General features: G+C 41.6%; 1 protein-coding gene across 1 annotated transcript in view; it reads left to right on the top strand.

The window, feature by feature from the left end:
- The window catches only part of LOC147028296 (collagen alpha-3(VI) chain-like), a 299,418-nt gene that overhangs the window by 110,801 nt on the left and 168,697 nt on the right, over nucleotides 1-19,920 (top strand). Inside the window, exons 7-11 of the mRNA XM_085876545.1 lie at nucleotides 1,544-1,805; nucleotides 2,105-2,427; nucleotides 3,966-4,230; nucleotides 8,481-8,671; nucleotides 17,574-17,979. Coding sequence (XP_085732671.1) covers nucleotides 1,544-1,805; nucleotides 2,105-2,427; nucleotides 3,966-4,230; nucleotides 8,481-8,671; nucleotides 17,574-17,979 — 1,447 coding nt within the window. The remainder of the gene's footprint in view (nucleotides 1-1,543; nucleotides 1,806-2,104; nucleotides 2,428-3,965; nucleotides 4,231-8,480; nucleotides 8,672-17,573; nucleotides 17,980-19,920) is intronic.

Here is a 19,920-nt window from a genome sequence, read left to right as displayed (position 1 = left end):
TAACTTATTTAACAAATGCTGATTGAAATGGCAAGTTGAAGTATTTCATGTGATGGAGTGATGTCAACTTCAGACTTTTTTTTTCTTCTGATAATGATGTAATGGGGTGGGATTGGGTGTCTCAATACCCTCATCTCACGCATTGATGACACAATTGGCTATTGATTCTCACATCACCCAATGCTACCCCTGATTTAGAGTTGTTGGGATTGTTATGCTGCCACAGCTGAAGGCTGGAATGGAAGCATTATGTTTGAGGGCTGTCTGTCCATCTGTCCATCCACGTATCAGTGCATGCTTCAGCCCATTGTCGTTTTTTTGGTACCGTGATAATTTATGAACTACGAAATGGATTCCAACCAAACTTGTCAAAAGTACGGACTGTAATATGTAGATGAACCGATTCAATTTTTGGTTCAACAAGTCAAATGTCATGTGTCCTTTGAAAATCATTTTGTAGATCATAACTGGAAGTAGAAGCATCTGATGTTGTCTCACTTCCACTTATCTCTCTTTTCTATCTCGCACTCTTTCTCTCGCATAACTTTCAATTTAGATCAAACATATTAGTGGGTTGACATCCAAGTTGGGTGGGGGAATATCCATTGATGCATTCGCATCAAATTCTATTTTCCAGTTATTTTTGAAATGTAATGATTAATATCCCTCAAATGGATATGAAGCTGGATGTCCTGGCTGTCTGCATTACCTGGTGGACATTGAATATCTTACGGAGTCTTTCACGAAGAGTAGGGGAGTTATTGCCAGCACTCTGAACAAATTTCTCATTTCTACCACCTTCAATCGAATGTCAAGCATAGTCAACTTATTCATGAAACACTTTGGCCAAAAACTCCCTGGCAAACCCCACAAGAAGGTGGGAATAATTGTGACCATAAATGAAGTTGCAGTACAATCGTTTAAGAACATTTATATAATTGAAACATTCGCCATAATCAGCTGAATAACATCAGTGTGTGGTCTATTTTTATGGTTGGGAAAGCCTATGCCTGACAAATGGTGGTTTTGGTGAATATATATCACCAGCAAGTTTCCCATGCCTACACAGGATTCCAAACGGCGTAGGGATTAGGGTGGCTGCATCTGATCTGGTAAAGTGATCTGGTTTGGACAAGGTGAACTGAGGGCGTGTCACCTAGTAATTAGATCACGTGATCATTTTTAGGTAACCGGATAAATTAGACTGAGGACCCTAAGTCACCTGGTTAGGTTATTGGCGTTCACGGTTGGTTCGCGATCCGCCGCATCACGGAATTATCCGTGTGTGACGGCCTGCAATTCCAGAGTCTGGTGGGAGCCCGAGATAGCTTCCCCCTCCCCCCCTCCCCTGGTGATCATCTCATCCAACGCCCAACCCGCAACAATAACAACAACAACAAAACAATATGTCTATATATATATATATATATATATATATATATATATATATATATATATATATATATATATATATATATATATATATACAAATATTTAACAAAACAACTTGTTATGTTGATACAATATCATTATCTCTTCTCAGGTGGTGATCATTTTGACTGCAAGTGATTCTACAGATGATTTGGAAAAACACTCAAAAAAACTCAAAGATAATGGTGTGATTATCCTTGCTCTGGGAGCAGGGAATGCTAAACGAGATGAGCTCCAATTGGTTGGAAGTACTCCAGCACAAAAATTTGTTTTCTTCCAACGAACCTTTCAGCAACTCTTCGACGAGGTTCTTAAACGTGCGCAAATGATGGAGGAAGTTTTTAAAATCTCTATCGATGTTCAACGTGGCAAAAGTAAGTTAGATTTTGCTTGATATGAAATCCTGATTGAAAATGTTTTTATTCTTCATATCCCCTGGTGCTGCATTGTTCTTGCTACGTGTCTGTAGTCTGAAGCCTTTTTGCTACCCTCCAATGTGTTATATCTTTCCTCATATGTGGTTGGACTGCACCTAGTAAAAAGTTTATTATGCTTTTGAGAACATTATTGGCCATTTAATGAAACTCAAGTAGGTGAATTGAAAAGTTAGGAAATTCTCAGAGCTTGGAAATGTCAACATGTTGACTTTACATTGCATGTTGTGTTTGCACAGATGCGGATGTCGTATTTCTGCTGGATGGTTCGAGAGACATAAGCAGAAATGAATTCGATGATATTAAGAAGATGGTTCAAAATATTGTAAGGAATCTTCAGATCGAATCGAACTTTGTTCAGGTTGGGGTGGCTCAGTTTGGACAACAACCTCGATCTGAGTTTTACTTAAATACCCATAGCACAACAAGGGACATGGTGATTGCCATCCAGAACATCGAGCCTCTGGGTGGGCCAGCAAAACTCCACGAGGGTCTGGAATTACTAAGGCGAGAGCAGTTTGTAGAGCGATCAGGCAGTCGTGCGAAGCAAGATACAAACAAGGTAAGGCAACTGTCGGTAAGATTGATTGGTGGGTGGGAACTCTCAAACCTTCAAACAAAAATTTAAATGTGCAATAAATCAGATTATATTTAATAACCTCAAAATAACATTTCACTCAATTATAATAACTAGTGCGGGCCCGTACGTGCGTGCCCATATGTGTGTGGCCGTACGTGCAAAATAAAAAAAACATTTCAAACCGCGTGCCAGAAACAACTACACAGGCCGTTCCTTTGGTCTCACGTGCCCGTACATGCGTGGCCGTACGTGCATGCCCGTACGTGCGTGCCCATACGTGCGTGACCATATGTGCTTACCCATACGTGCGTGCCCATACGTGCGGGCCCATACGTGCGTGCCGTACGTGCAAAGAAAAAAGAATTGTTACGTCAATCGTGACGTCATAGCACCTTGTCCTGTCATTGGTTGGGAAATAAATGGCCGTAACTTGGGAACGGCTTGTCCGATTAATATCAAACCTTGAAAAGGCACATCCACAGGTCCCCAGCAATATTCCTGGCAAGTTTCAATTAGATCGGATCAGTGGTTTTCGAGAAACAGCGGTCGCAGACACACACAGACACACAGAGATTGCTGGAATTATAGATAGACTAGTGCATGCCCGTAGGTGCGTGCCCGTACATGTGTGGCCATAACTTGGGATACACTTCGGAAACAGCTGAAACTGATGAAGAACGATATCGAACCTTGAAAAGGCACATACTCAGGTCCCCAGTGTCAATTGTGACATCATATCAAACGAAGAAGAAGGAAAATTGTGACGTCAATCATGCAAAAAAAAAGAGGAGGAATTGTGACATCAATCGTGACCTCATAGCACCGTGTCCTGTCATTGGTTGGTAAATAAATGGCCATAACTTGGGAACCGCTTGTCCGATTAATATCAAACCTTGAAAAGGCACATCTACAGGTCCCTCAGCAATATTCCTGGCAAGTTTCAATTAGATCGGACCAGTGGTTGTCGAGAAACAGCGGTCGCAGACACACAGACACACACACAGACATACAGACACACAGACACGCAGAGATTGCTGGAATTATAGATACTAGTGCGTGCCCGTACGTGCGTGCCCGTACGTGCGTGCCCGTACGTGCGTGGCCATAACTTGGGAAACACTTGGGGAAACAGCTGAAATGGATGAAGAAGAACAATATCAAACCTTGAAAAGGCACATATTTAGGTCCCCAGTGTCAATTGTGACGTCATATCAAACGAAGAAGAAGAAGAATTGTGATGTCAATCGTGATGTTATAGCACCGTGTCCTGTCATTGGTTGGCAAATAAATGGCCGTAACTTGGGAACTGCTTGTCCGATTAATATCAAACCTTGAAAAGGCACATCCACAGGTCCCCAGCAATATTACATCGGACCAGTGGTTGTGGAGAAACAGCGGTCGCAGACACACACCCAGACATACAGACACACAGAGATTGCTGGAATTATAGATAGAAAGATAATATTAATGCTGTTTAATTATTGGCGAATGAGAAATTCATCTTTTTGTTTTTTACACAGGTGGTGATTGTTTTTGTGGGAAGTCAATTCCAAGTTGACCCAAGGTCCCAGGCAGATGCCCTGAAAAGCGATGGTGTCAAAATTTTTGCCTTGGGAATAGGAAATGCCAAGGTTGATCAATTGTATTCCATTGCCAGCAAGCCACCTGACGTCTACTCATTCTACAAACCTGACATCCTTGCTATGTTCATGGCTTTTCCAAGGATTGGAAGTACATTGGAAGAAACTCTTGGAATTCCTATTGAAAAACAGCTTGTAAAAGAAGGTATATTGAGCATGTATAAGGAGCTTGTAGAATGAAATATATATATATATATATATATATATATATATATATATATATATATATATATATATATACACATATATATATATATATATTTATATATATATATATATATATATATATATATATATATATATATATATATACACATATATATATATATATATATATATATATATATATATATTCCAGACTTGGTGGTGTAATGGTTAAAGTTTTCATTCTGAGTCTGGGAGGATGGTGGTTCAAATCACAACCAAATCCTACCAAGGGCTTTAAAAATGGTATTTGCTGCTTCCTTGCTTGATGCTCAGCATTTACAAGGCTAGAACATGGACAACCAACCATATGTTGTTAATACTAGTGCAGGCTCTGTTGGGTTGAATAGCTTCATACTGAATCGAAGTTCCTTGTGAGGGAACTCATACATATCTCATAATAGTAATAAAAATTTTTTTTTATTGAACTGTCATTTGATACACATTCCAGCATAATATATTTGCTGAAACCTTGGAGTGAAAATCGATTTCGATGTAACACTTGATTTATTGTACTTGGGTAATAGAAAAGAAGAAACTGTGATGTGGGTTCTTGAAAAGAGCAACAAATAATATCTAGAAACATGTGACCATTGTCAACATGTTTTTCTCAAACTAAAGGCACAATATCCTCAGCGCAAACATCATACTATAATGCAATGAAAAGTGATTATTCTTCCACTTCCCCTTCCTTTATCCACAGCCATGTTTGTGTATCTACCTTTAACCCCATACCCTCCGTGTTTATGCAAGCATCGACAAATAACGTTAATAAAATATATCAAATTATCAAGTAAAGTTCTCGTGGTAAACCACTTGAATGTTTGCCTGCACAGTGTAAACTCTTACTTGTTTCCATCCCATATTGTTAGTTGTTGCAGTCAACATGTTGTGAGTATTGTGTTCTGGTGTTGGGTTTGTGCAGTAGCACAGGCAAGGTGGGTGCAATTGCCCTTTCTTGCATTAACATTACCTCCTATATTATTTAATAATGAAGAGAGATGAAGCACCAGTTACTGTATAATCTCCAAACACCAAAGCAAGAACAAATGTTCCGATTGTAAGGAGAAGCACCACATGCTCACCTTGCAAAGTTTAAAACGAATGTCTGATGAACTGGTTCCCCCTACCCCCCCGCCCCCCCCCCCCGATTTGTCAGCAGAAAATGTTATGGAAGAGAGGCTGGTTGAGCAACATATATACATACTAACAAAATATACAACATATAGCAACAACATACTGCCACAATAATTTGTCTGGAACTGGGTCACACTTGGCAAGCTTCAGATTAACTACCACAGAGAGGCTTCCCAAGGCAGCACACATGCCATGTGGACAACCTGTTCAATGTCCATCTGTTGTCCGAGTCGGAATGAACCGTCTGTCCCACTCAACATTGTGGATGTATAAATAATTTAAATGCACAATATGGTCAAAGTAAATCTGCCTGGATCATTGACTTTTGCCTATTCCAAGAAGACAAGCATTCGAGGGTGAAACTGAAATATTGTATGGTCATTGATGACTGTGTGTGCTCCCTGTATAAGGTGCCCATCACATGATGTTTATGCTGTTGGACCATTCCAGATGCTAGTGATATCACTACTGTGGTAGCCCCTCTGACAGACACTCCAAATCGGCTATTAATGGTATCCTTTATTGGGAGAAATTTACTATATTATAGTGGGACAATATTTAGGAGAGGGATGCAACATGGATCTGCCACTGTTGAACAAAGCATTCATGTCCCATGCTCTCACTATATCCCTGCATAAGGATGAACCTCTTTAGTGTACTTCTGTGACCAACCCCTGGAAGATGTGCACCTCGAGAGCATCAGGGCCTCACTATTGGCATAACCTACCTTGGCACAACCTATAATGGTGTAGAAAGCCTTCATCTGAAATTCCATTTCTTATGGCTCCCCACTTTGATCTAGTGAAGCTGTTTAAAATCTTGCTCTTCTGGAGACAGTCAAGTCCAACGTATTTTTTTTTGTATTGCTGTCATTTTTTGACAAGAGGCCACTAGGTCTGTTTCTCAATCAACACAGGCAGGTTAGTGGACTCTAAGTTTTCTTTCACTTCACTTAGGGCTTCATTCCATTCATACTCTCTTCCATAAATCTATCACAGCCTCCTACAGATCCCCCATATCCTTCTGGGAATGAATACATAGTTATGCTCCCCAAGTCCAAGTTATATGCTCACCTTTGCACCACTTTTTTCCATACATTCATTGGGACCATACTCTATGCAGAGTGTTGGTGCTGCCGAAGCAGTCTCCTTGGTTATTGGGCACAATCCTGGATGAGTCGCCACTCCGATTCTGGATACCAGCAAGCTGGCACTCATTATGCCGACCTCGGAAGGATGACAGGCAGTCAACCCCACCTGAGTTAATTCAACAGCCGAGTGGGATTTTAACTCGGGATCCTCGGATCCCAAGCCCACCACCCAAACCATAAAGGCGTACCACCACTTTTATGATGTCTGTGGAATTGACTTGTTGTGTCTTAGGTCTTATGCTTTTTCCTCCAATAATTCAGAACTGATACCCATCGATATCTCATGTTTCTCCAAAACTCGCTCCCAATATTTTATATTCCCACGAACCCTCTCATACATAACCTTTTTTTTGTCTATGACACACCGCTTATCATACTATCATATGTTTGTGTGTTTTTGTTCTCCTTCCCTCTGCCCTTCATTCAGATTTTCAACCTACCACCGATTGTTGTTTAGCCCCAAGATCGAGTTTCGACCGCTGTTTATAAAAATATATATTTTGCTATTTCTTTTGAAAATCATGATCAGAGGATTTTCTGCCTTCTTTGTGGAAGTAGTCAATTATTACTGACCATCAGATTGTTTTCCATCATTTCTATTCCACCATCGATAACTTATTCTTGCTAACCCAGCAATATATGGATTTTCTGAAAAACAATGAAGATGTCATGGTATTTCTCCACCAGACTGAACACTTTATGTTTTCTATCCTACTGATAGACCGGATTTGCATCCGGCCAGACTTTCACCAGAATATAATTGGCTTGTTCTTATCACCTCCCCAAGTCATTTACCAAGTTTTGTCATTACCCATCCATTACCGATGTCATATCTCAATGGGCAAGAATCACTAAAAAAAATTTTTTTTAATTCTCTTATCCAGATACGGATCTTCACCAAAATCTATTCAAATTGTCCTTGTCACAAACTCAACCTTTCCACTAAGTTTTGTAAAAATCAGTGTTCAGCTTTTTGAGATATCATGCTCGCAGTCAGCCAAACAAACAAACGGGGTGAAAACATAACCTCCGTCAACCTTCGATGCCGGAGGTAAAAATTGTGATTTGAATACTATTGCAAGAAATGGAAGTCAGGAGAAGATATACGTAAACCAAATTTGTACTTGCCCAGTACAAGAAGAAAACGCTAAAACTTAAAAATAATAATAATTTGCAAAACTATTCATTTTAACATGGGTGGACACTACATGTAGATATGTATGTATGTGTATATATATATATATATATATATATATATATATATATATATATATATATATATATATATATATATATATATATATATATATATATATATAGATACATACATGCATTATATACATACATACACTATATGCATGCATATATATGTATACATATTGATATACATATTGATATACATATATATATATATATATATATATATATATATATATATATATATATATATATATATATATATATATATATACATATATATATATATATATATATATATATATATATATATATACATATAGTTATAGAAACTTAATAATTAAGTTTTTCAATAATTAAGATGACTTCACTCCTGATGATGAATTAATTGTTTCATCCATCAAAGATGGACCTTGGGTCAATTGGAATGAGAGAATCAAGAGAGCTGAACCAATCTCTCCTGACAAAAATTCCTGGTTGCACTCTTGGTAAATGTTTTGAGGTATGATTTTTGCAAGTTTCCATTGGTGTTATAATGTCTCACCATTTGATGTTTCCAAGAAACTGTCAACGAAGAATTTCCCAGATAATTAAAGTTTTGTCTTTCTTTTGCTTTTATTGATATTGGTGGATAATCAAAAGTGCTCACCTTTGTCTTCAACCTTTCCTCTTTAATTGTGCAATCCTGGTGCTCCTGCGTCCCACAGTAGGCCCTGACATCATTATTTTGCTTGATGGCTCGAGTGCTGTGGGTCCGAGTAATTTTGCGTCCATTCGATTGTTGGCATCGGAAGTGATTGCTGGCCTCGACATTGGAGAAGAGACCACCCATGTGGCCGTGGTCCAATATTCCTCAGCCCCACATACGGAATTCAACCTCAATAAATTTATGAGCAAGGTGCGTGTACTAAAATCTAAATCATAAAAGTGTTTTGAATTGATTTATTTCAATCATCAATTGTTTTGATTACCCCATGCATATGAAGCAAAAAGCGGGGATAAGAAATCGGTTCATGCCTGTCCATCTGTTTTATCAATTTATGATCATCAGTTTATAATCATGGAACAACTTAAGGAAATGGAGTGCTTTGTTTTGAACAAAAATCGTAACATAAATCGGAAAACAAGTCTTTCATTTTGCCATACATTGACAGAATGCATCCGAATTGCACATACACAGGGTGGAGTGGGATAATGTTCTTATTCTGCCTGCCTGGCAGTCAAACTAAACCGAAAATCATTCCCAACAGGAAGCTTAATGTTTTTAAGAACATCATAATGGACACATATGACAAGCATGAATAGTCATGTAATATGTTAGATACAGTGCCAAGAGAAAGTCTACACCCCCTTTCAAAATTTTCACCTTTTGTTGCCTTATAGCCTGGAATTAAATTGCATTATATCAGACTTTTCCCACCTTTATTTACACAAAGTAACCCACAACTTTCAAGTGAAAATCAAATTCCAGAAATTTCCAAAAATATTGCTTGAAAATAGAAGACAAGAATATCTTGGTTGGATAAGTGTCCCAATTGCGCATGTGGTCTGATGAAACCAAGATGGAACTTTTTGCCCTAAATGCAAAATGTTACGTTTGGCACAAACCCAGAACAGCACATCACCCAAAGAACAGCAACCCCACCCTGAGGTATTGTGCTGGCAGCATCATGTTATGGGGATGTTTCTCATCAGCAGGGACCCTGAGTTAGTACTTGGTGGAAGCACCTTTGACAGCAATTACAGCTGTGAGTCTGTTGGGATAGGTATTTTCCAACTTTGCACACCTTGCTTGGGGAATTTTATTATTTTTATTTTTTTGTATACCTTGTCGGGGCTCATGTGAGAGCTAACACACAATGCACAGCAAGGGGGACATGAGACAAGAGGGGAGGGAGTGGGAACGACAAAACAGTGGGGAACAAATACATTAGGAGATCTGTGGAAGGGAGAGGGATGGGACGGGGAACATGGGGAATAGAAGATGGACATTACAAGGACTTTCAGGAAGGAAAGCAGATAATGTGAAGGAGGTGGGCTTGGGTGGATTATCGGGGGTAGAAAAGATCGAGGATTTGGATGGGGGATGATAAGAGGTGGTGGTGAACAGCTGTTTTGAAGGCCTGGAGGGAAGAATGAGAAAGAATAGAGTGAGGGAGTTTATTCCAAAGGCGGGAAAAAAGAGGAATGAAAGAGTGAAGGTGAGCAGTGATTCGTCATTTTGGTAGTTTTACCAGAAGGGGGTTGTTGGCGGACCTTGAGCGCCCTGTGGAAATGTGGTGGGGACAAATCGCAGAGAGAGCAGGGGGGGCGGGCGAAGCTGGAGAGGAGACGGAAGAAGACAGAAAGACCACCGTCCAACCTGCGGCGATTGAGTGAGAGGCCCAAAGACTCAGCCTCATTGTGGGAGATGCCAATGATCCAAAATGCCTTGGTTTCTACAGCGTGAATCTGAGAAAGGTGGGAGGCAGGAGCACCAGCCCATAGGGGAGAGCAGTACTCCATCAGGCTGCGGACAAAAGCTTTGTACGTGGTCAGGAGCTCAGGAGGGCCGAGGAAGGACTTTGCACGATGGAGGATTCCCATTCGGCGACTGGCTCTGGAGGCAAGGTTTGAAATGTGGCTTTCCCAGGAAAGGTCATGGCAGATAGTGAGACCCAGAAGCTTGAAAGAAAGGACTTCTTCCAGAGGATTGTTGAGAAAGTGGATGGGGGAGTTTTCTAAATGGTCCTTTCATAGAGACATAGTGAGAGTGTGAGATTTGTCCGGATTGAAAGACATGTTCCACGTGTTGGACCAGTTTGTGATTTTATCCACATCTGCAGTGAGCGAAGAAGCTGCTGCTTGCCGGTCTGAGGGATGACCGATGGAAGGGCAGAGGGTGGAGTCATCAGCAAAGAGATACAGAGGATTTCCCAGAGAGTCAGAGAGATCTTTGATGAAAACCAGAAAAAGAACAGGGCCCAGAACGCTACCTTGAGGAACTCCAGCCTGGACAGGAAGAGGGGATGAAAGAACTCCATTTAGGGCCACACGTTGACGGCGACAGGAGAGGAAGTCTGTGAGCCATGAGTGGAGATGGCCTTGGATACCATAAGAAGAGAGTTTGGTGAGTAGGACAGGGTGCCAGACTGTTTCAAAAGCACGTGATATGTCCAGGGATACGGCTCGGATTTCTTGTCTGGCATTGAGGACCTCCATCCATTGTTGGGAGAGTAGAAGCAGCATATCCAGCATAGAGTGACCTGGTCTGAAACCAAATTGATGATTGGAAATTAAGCCATTGGAGAAGAGGGAGGATTTTATGTCTGAAGTGATGATGGATTCCATAACCTTGCTGATGATTGGGAGAAGGCTGATTGGTCTGTAGTTGCAGGGATCTGTTTTTGCACCTTTTTATGCAGCACAGTAATGTTTGCTGATTTCCAAGATGTTTTCTGATTTGCCCATTCTTCTGGACAAAACTGTTCAAGCTCAGTCAAGTTCCATGGAGAGTGTTGATGGACAACAATCTTCAAGTCATGCCACATATTTTTCATTTGATTTCGGTCAAGGCTCTGAATGGGCCCTCAAGGATATTTATATTTTTTTGTCCTTAGCCACTCCACGACAACTTTGGCTGTGTGCTTCGGGTCATTGTTATGCTGAAAGGTGAACTTCCTTCCCAAATTCAGCTTTCTTGCAAAGGGCAGCAGGTTTTCCTCTCGGATATTATGTATTTTGCTCCATCCATTTTCCCTTCCATCCTGACAAGTGCCCCAGTCCCTGCTGATGAGAAACATCCCCATAACATGATGCTGCCAACACCATGCCTCACAGTGGGAATGCTGTTCTTTGGGTGATGTGCTGTTTTGAGTTTGCGCCAAACGTAACATTTTGCGTTGAGGCCAAAAAGTTCTATCTTGGTTTCGTCAGACCACAAAACTTTTTGCTCCATGGCTTCAGAATCTCTGGAGTGTTTTTCTCATACCTCAAATAGGACTCAAAGTGGCCTTTTTTGAGAAATGGCTTCCTTCTTGCAACCCTACCATACGGGCCATACTTGTGGAGTGCTTGGGATATTGTTGTCACATGCACATAGTGACCAGTCTTTGTACACGTAGTTTTTTTGAAGTTGCCTTTGGCCTCTTGTTGGCCTCCCTGATCAGTTTTCTCCTTGCTTGGTAATCCAGTTTGGAGAGACAGCCTTATCTAAGCAGGGTCTTGGTGGTGCCATCCACCTTCCCCTTCTTTATGATTGTCTTGACTGTGCTCCAAAGGATATTCAAGGCCTTTGAAATGTTTTTATACCTATCCCCTGATCTTTGCTTTTCCCCAACTTTATCCTGGAGGTCTTTTGAAACCTCCTTCACACTCATGGTTAAGTCTTTGCTGTTAAATGCACTACCCAGCAGAGGAAACCTACAGGAACAGCTGATTTTATTCTGAAATAATCAGAATCACAAAAACTTAACACAGGTGGAAGCCAATTCACTTGGTGTGTGATTTTGAAGGTAATTCGTTGCACCTGAACTAATTTACAATTGCTATTATCTGTGAGAGTGAGGGAGTTTATTCCACTGGACACTTATCCAAACAAGATATTCTAGTTTTTTATTTTTAATTAATTTTCAGAAATTTTAGAATTTGTTTTTCACTTGGAAGTTGTGGGTTACGATGTGCAATTAAAGGTGGAAAATGTATGATTTAATGCAGTGTAATTCCAGACTATTAGGCAACAAAAGGTGAAAAGTTTGAAAGGGGGTGTCGACTTTCTATAGGCACTGTAGGGTGATGTTATAGACACTGGAAAATGGTGGTAAAACCAGAATATATACGTATGACTTTCACAATCTTTGTTTTATTTTAATTGATGTATATGCTTGAAGACTGTACAACACAAATCACCTGCCATAATACTTCTAAGAACTTCCAGTTTTTCAATGGAGGTGTCCCCTACTTCATGAAGGTTCACGACAACAAATGTTTTCATTTACTTATATTTATCGTGTAATGAAGGTCTTTATTTGCGACAATGAAGGAACCGTCACAGTGTCATAGTGGTTGTGCATTGTCACTTCTGTGGCATGGCAATGATAAGTGCAATATGTTTTTCCACCGATTCACTTTTCAATGGGGGGATTAACTTTTCAGAATGAAAGGGTTAAAAACAATCATCCCCTCCACCACCTCCTTCCACTGAATGAAAACATGGACTCGAGATTGTTTTGGTCAGTGTTACAACTAAATTAACTTTAATATAAAATAGGCAAAGGCTAGAAACGAGTGAAGAACCTGAGAAAACTAAATACAGTAACTAAAAATACTGCATTGTCTTGAAGCGATAATCTCCACCTGCCACGAGGAAACATCATCTCTCGCTTCATAAGGTGCAACCTGGGGTTGTTATTGAAAATGGTTGGTAGTAATGATGACGTAAACCTGCTCTGTGAGCTGAGCTGAACGTCGTGACGTCAACAACATGAGCTTCCCGCAGTGCTATTGCAACGATGTTAAATGCAACGATGTTAAATCCCGCAGTGCTAGAGCAAGGCAAGATTAACCACTTGGCTATGCAGGAGAAGTATATAATAGGTGTGATTGGCCACCATTTTAGCAAGCAACTGCGCAAGCAACGTGGGGTATATATATATATATATATATATATATATATATATATATATATATATATATATATATATATATATATATATATATATATATATATATATATATATATATATATATATACCCCAAGTCGAAAACACCAGGGGGTTGACTCAGCCTGCCATCCTTCCGAGGTCGGCGAAATGAGTACCAGTTGTACTGGGCCGGGTGTATGCCCCGGTTAGAATAGGTGTACCATATCCCTGTGTGTCGTAAGAGGTGACCAGGGTTGCGTCAGGAAGGGCATCCGGCGTAAAAACCTATGCCAAATTATTATGCGGACAACAAAACGAATTTCCATACTGGATCGGTCGAGGCCCGGGTTACCAACGACCGCCACCGGTACGGTGGTCAGCAGGGTACCAGTGGAAATTGTGCTACTGCTGGGTGAAGGAGGAGAACGAGACGGGGAAGGCGAGTCCAGAGGCAGTGGGAGAGGGGGAAGGGTAGAAGTGTGGAGGTGATAGTTGGAACTCTGAAAGTTGGGACGATGACTGGTCAAGGGCGAGAGTTGGCTGATATGATGGAGAGAAGAAAGGTGGGCATACTGTGTGTACAAGAGACCAAGTGGATGGGGAGTAAGGCTAGGAGCATTGGAGGTGGTTTCAAACTCTTCTACCATGGTGTGGATGGGAGGACAAATGGTGTCGGGGTAATCCTGAAGAAAGATTATGTCAAGAGGGTATTGGAGGTGAGGAGAGTGTCTGACCGAGTGATGCGTGTGAAGTTGGAAATTGAAGGGGTGATGATGAATGTCATCAGTGCATATGCCCGACATATGGGGTGTGAGATGGAGTATAAAGAAGATTTCTGGAGTGAGTAAGATGAAGTGGTGGAGAGTGTATCCAAGGATGAAAGAGTGGTGATTGGAGCAGATTTCAATGGGCATGTTGGGGAAGGGAATAAAGAGGATGAGGAGGTGATGGGTAGGTACGGTCTCAACAAGAGAAATGTGGAAGGGCAAATGGTGGTAGAGTTTGCAAAAAGAATGGAAATGGCAGTGGTAAATATGTATTTCAAGAAGAAGGAGGAACACAGGTTGTCATACAAGAGTGGAGGAAAGTGCACACAGGTGGATTACATCTTAAGCAGAAGAAGCAACTTGAAAGCGATTGGTGACTGTAAGGTGGTGGCAGGGGAGAGTGTAGCTTGACAGCATCGATTGGTGGTCTGTAGGATGGCTTTAGAGGTGAGGTTGAGGAAGAGAGTGAGGGCTGAACCAAGGACCAGATGGTGGAAGCTGAAGGAGGAAGACTGTTGCGTGAAATTTAGGGAGGAGGTGAGACAGGCGTTGGATGGTGGTGAAGATGGGTGGGATGATTGGGCAACTACAGCAGAAGTGGTGAGGGAGATAGCTCGGAAGGTACTTGGTGTGACATCTGGACAGAGGAAGGAAGATAAGGAGACTTGGTGGTGGAACGAGGAAGTACAGGAAAGTATAAGGAAGAAGGGGTTGGCGAAAAGGAAGTGGGATAGTCAGAGAGATGAAGAAAGTAGGCAGGAGTACAAGGAGTGGCGGCGAAAGGCAAAAAGAGAGGTGGCAAAGGCCAAGGAAAAGGCATATGGCGAGCTGTATGAGAAGTTGGATACAAAAGAAGGGGAAAAGGATTTTTACCGATTGGCAAGACAGAGGGTCCGAGCTGGGAAGGATGTGCTGCAGGTTCGGGTGATAAAGGACGCAAATGGGAATGTGCTGACGAGCGAGGAGAGTGTGTTGAGAAGGTGCATGGAGTATACTTTGAGGAGCTGATGAATGAAGAAAAAGAGAGAGAGAGAGAGAGAGAGAGAGAGAGAGAGAGAGAGAGAGAGAGAGAGAGAGAGAGAGAGAGAGAGAGAGAGAGAGAGAGAGAGAGATAGAGAGAGAGAGATATACATATATATATATATATATATATATATATATATATATATATATATATATATATATATATATATATATATATATATATATATGGAAGAGGTGGAGATAGTGAATCTGGAAGTGGGGTGGATCAGTAAGGATGAAGTGAGGACTGCTATGAAGAAGATGAAAAGTGGAAAGGCGGTTGGCCCAGATGGTATACCATTGGAGGCATGGAAGTGCTTAGGAGAGATGGCAGTGGGGTTGTTAACCAGATTGTTTAATAAAGTCTTGGAAAGTGAGAGGATGCCGGTGGAGTGGAGATTAAGTGTACTGGTTCCGATTTTCAAGAATAAGGGTGATGTGCAGAGCTGTGGAAATTACAGAGGGATAAAGTTGTTAAGCCACACCATGAAGTTGTGGGAAAGAGTAGTGGAAGCTAGGTTGAGAGGAGAGGTGACGATCTGTGAGCAGCAATAATGGTTTATGCCAGGAAAGAGCACCAGTGATGCAATGTTTGCTTTGAGAATGTTGATGGAGAAGTATCGGGAAGGCCAGAAAGAGTTACATTGTGTGTTTGTGTATTTCGAGAAAGCTTATGATAGGGTGCCAAGAGAGGAGTTGTGGCATTGTATGAGGAAGTCGGGAGTGGTGGAGAAGTATGTGAGGATTGTGCAGGATATGTATGAGGACAGTGTGACAGCGGTGACGTGTGCGGTAGGAATGACGGACCGGTTTAAGGTAAAAGTGGGATTGCACCAAGGATCGACTCTGAGCCCTTTCCTCTTTGCAATGGTGATGGACAGGTTGACGGACGAGATCAGACTGGAGTCTCCATGGACTATGATGTTCGCGGATGACATCATGATCTGTAGGGAGAGTAGGGAGCAGGCTGAGGCGAGCCTCGAGAGGTGGAGGTACACACTGGAGAGAAGGGGAATGATAGTCAGTCGGAGTAAGACGGAGTACATGTGCGTAAATGAGAGGGAGGGTGGTGGTATGGTGCGGTTGCAAGGAGTTGAGGTGGGGAAGGTGGATGGGTTTAAATACTTGGGATCAACTGTCCAAAGAAACGGAGAGTGTGGGAGAGAAGTGAAAAAGAGAGTGCAGGCAGGATGGAGTGGTTGGAGAAGAGTTGCAGGAGTGATTTGTGACAGAAGGGTAGCTGCAAGAGTGAAGGGGAAAATATATAAGACGGTAGTGAGACCAGCTATGTTGTATGGTTTGGAGGCACTAACTAAAAGACAGGAAGCAGAGCTGGAGGTGGCAGAGTTAAAGATGCTGCGATTCTCGTTGGGAGTGACGAGGATGGATAGGATAATTAAAGAGTATATTCGAGGGACAGCGCAGGTCGGACGGTTTGGAGACAAAGTGAGAGAGGCGAGATTGAGATGCTTTGGACATGTGCACAGGAGGGAAACGGAGTATATTTGGAGAAGGATGTTGAAGATGGAGTTGCCAGGCAGGAGGAGAAGAGGAAGGCCAAAGAAGAGGTTCATGGATACGGTGAGGGCGGACATGCGGGTGGTTGGAGTGTCAATGGAAGATGTGGAGGATAGAGCGAAATGGAGACGGTTGATCCGCTGTGGTGACCTCTCACGGAAGCTAGCCGAGAGAAGAAGAAGAAGATACTTCGTGGATGCCTCAAAGGGCATAATTTACAATTTTTGTCAACTGGAAAGGATCCAACGTCTGACAATACAATATTTCAGGAATGATGAATGGGAGATTAGTGTTCTTCAATTCCTTCCTATGTCCTGTTGAAACATGTTAATGAAATGATGTCTTTATCACTGCTGAGCCCAGTTTCACTGTTTAAAGGAAACCTTGCAGAGATACTAAATTGGTTTCATTTAATCCTCTGACTTGTGGACACAAAACTGTTTTACCCTAAATTTTGTATCTCATGATGGACATGTGAAAGTTCATGATTCTATATCCTTCCAACTATCACCATACACAAACTGGTTGGAAAGACGTAGAATCTGAAATACTGTCCTGCTTTCATTCAAACACGTCCAAAAACAACCCCCCCACCATCCCCCGTCCCCCCCCAAAAAACATGCTCACCGACCTACCCCATTCATTGAGCAGCATGTTAATGGAAACCCGACATTTTTTTTGGGGGTGGGGGAGGCCCTACGTCAATCACACTAAACCTTTGGAGTTCTTTTTTAAACGATCGTTTCAATCATCATTTTATTAAAATTGAAGTAACACTGCATGGGGTGTCATGTTCTCTGAGCTCTCTAGTTGTTGAGGAATCATGTGAGACACACATGATTCATGTGATGTTCATTTTCTTTACCTGCAGGATTCTGCAATTAATGCCATGAATAGAATTACCTACCGTGGCGGTCAATCCAACCTGGCTGGTGGTCTGCAACATGTGCTGGAAAAGGTCATGGTGAAGGACAAAGGAAGTCGTATTGAGGATGGTGCTCCACAGGGTGTGCTGATTTTGACAGGAAGCTCACCTAATAACTTGGTGGCAGCCAAGAAAGCTTCAAAGGCTTTGCAAGAGAAGAGAGTAAAGGTTATGGCCGTTGGAGCTGGACGTATCACTGAAAGGCAGTTGCAAGAATTTGTCAGTGATTCAGCAGATGCAATGGCATTATACGTTGGTTCCAGTTACAGGGGGATTGAAAGACTATCAACAAATCTTCTGAGTTTTGTCTCCACTGTCGTGGCAAGTGGAAAACCACCAATGACACCTAAAAGTGAGTCCCCATACATGTTACTTAATCACAAGCAAAATTGTGTTTACTTTTTAATCTCATGATTGAAATATGGTCTTCCAAGAGCAAATTATAATCAAGATGATAAAGTGAATGTGTTTTGTTTTTAAAATTTGTTTGATAACTCTTTCAGTTCTTGTTTGATCTCAACGACACTTGACATACATGCTCAGGGGCCACAAAGGGTGTCCTTTGATGTCAATCATGTTTCTTTCGTGGTGTTCATAACAAAGGTTAAAACCTTCAACGAAAGTTATGATGGTGTTACGCGCAGCTGTAGAAATGGTCCGAGGGCTGTAGAAAGAGATTGAACAACAATGTAGAATTGCCGAACGGTGTCAATGGAGTATTGTGAGGTGAAACTTGGTAATTCCGGTGACAGCCAGAGGAAAGGTATGATCTTGAAGTGATGAATAATAGGTGTAGTTCCCTACATAATTGAATTTTTTTTTGAAATTAGCTACACCACGAAGTGCAGCTGATTTAATGAAATAGGCCCAGGAGCTTTAACATATTATGTACTCATATCACTCATCCCTATCTCGCTTCACACGGGTTTCTCATGGCTTGAGTTTGGCCGATGGTGACTGCTTGGCTAGTTTCGTGAGTGGCTTTGGCGGTAGCCGCTGCTATTCGGGCCCCTCTCCTGTTCCTTTTTCAAGACAGGTGCAGTATAGCTGCTACCGAGACCATTGTAGTCATGAAATGTAATTTAGTTTTTATATTATCTGCTTGTTTTTTGGATTGTGATCATTTTATTTTTATTGTTATTATTCATTCATTTTGTTTTGTTGTCTGTTTCAATGTAAACTGAACTTTATTAGTCCTACATGTTTGGTATGTTTTCAAATATAGCTGAATTGATTGAATGATTCTCATTCTACATCATCCTTATCTCATGTCTTAGACTATAGGCCCTGCCCATCATACCCCTTTATAAATTGATTCTTATGATCCACTCCTTGGCAGGGGATGAAATATTGTTTGAAGTGTAGCTGATATATGTCTAATAATTAGTCTAACATGCCTGGTGTTGGCTTAATGGTTAGGGTGGTGGGCTTGGGATCCTAGGATTCTGAGTTTGAATCCCATCGGTTGAATTAATACCAGGTGGGGTTGATTCTGCCTGTCATCCTTAAAAGGTCAGGCAAAATCAGTGCCAGCATGCTGGTATCCTGAGTCAGAGTGGTGACACATCCAGGATTGTGCCCAATAGCCAAGGACGCTGCTTAGGCAACACCAACGTTCTGCACAGAGTATGGTCCTAATGGATGAATGGATTATTCAAACTTATCCCACTTTAAGAATTTGGATGTTAGCCCCCACTTCCCATCCAAAATTTGTTATATAATTTTGGGTTCCATGAAAATTTTGGTTACCCACTCCTGATTGATGCCAACACAAATGTGCACAACCGCACGAGCTTTAAGACGGTGCATCGACTGCATCTACTTACTGTCCACACTACGTTAATGATGACTCTTTCTGAGTTTATGACAATGGATACTCCCATTGTAGTGATGACCATTTATCACACCGTTCATTGATCCATACAATACAATTTCTGAATCTATCAAGATATCTTGAAGCCTGGCATCTGCAAATCTCTTGCCATTGCAAACCAAAGCAGTTCTTGCCATGTAAAAACCTCCAAGGGGGACCACAGTGCGATCCATGCAAACCGGTGTCTGCCATCTGATAGTTTGGGTTTTTGTATAAATGACCCCGTTGGGCGAATCTGTCAGCGAGCTTTGTGGGGCCACGCCACCTCATCTTTCTTGTTGGCGCACATGCCTTGCCTTCCTCCCGGAAGATAGTGTAGTTTAAGGGATTAGTGGGCCCAGGAGGGGCAAGAGTTAGAAATTAGACACAGGGATGAGCAGGGCAGCTAGGTTAGGATAGGATAGGGCCAAAGCTGGACAT

Source organism: Eptatretus burgeri, chromosome 4 (genome assembly GCF_056783735.1).
Source record: "Eptatretus burgeri isolate ZD-2024b chromosome 4, Ebu_testis_v1, whole genome shotgun sequence".
Taxonomy (NCBI): domain Eukaryota; kingdom Metazoa; phylum Chordata; class Myxini; order Myxiniformes; family Myxinidae; genus Eptatretus; species Eptatretus burgeri.
The sequence above is the reverse complement of the archived record's forward strand: the minus strand, read 5'-3'. Positions and strand labels throughout refer to the sequence as shown.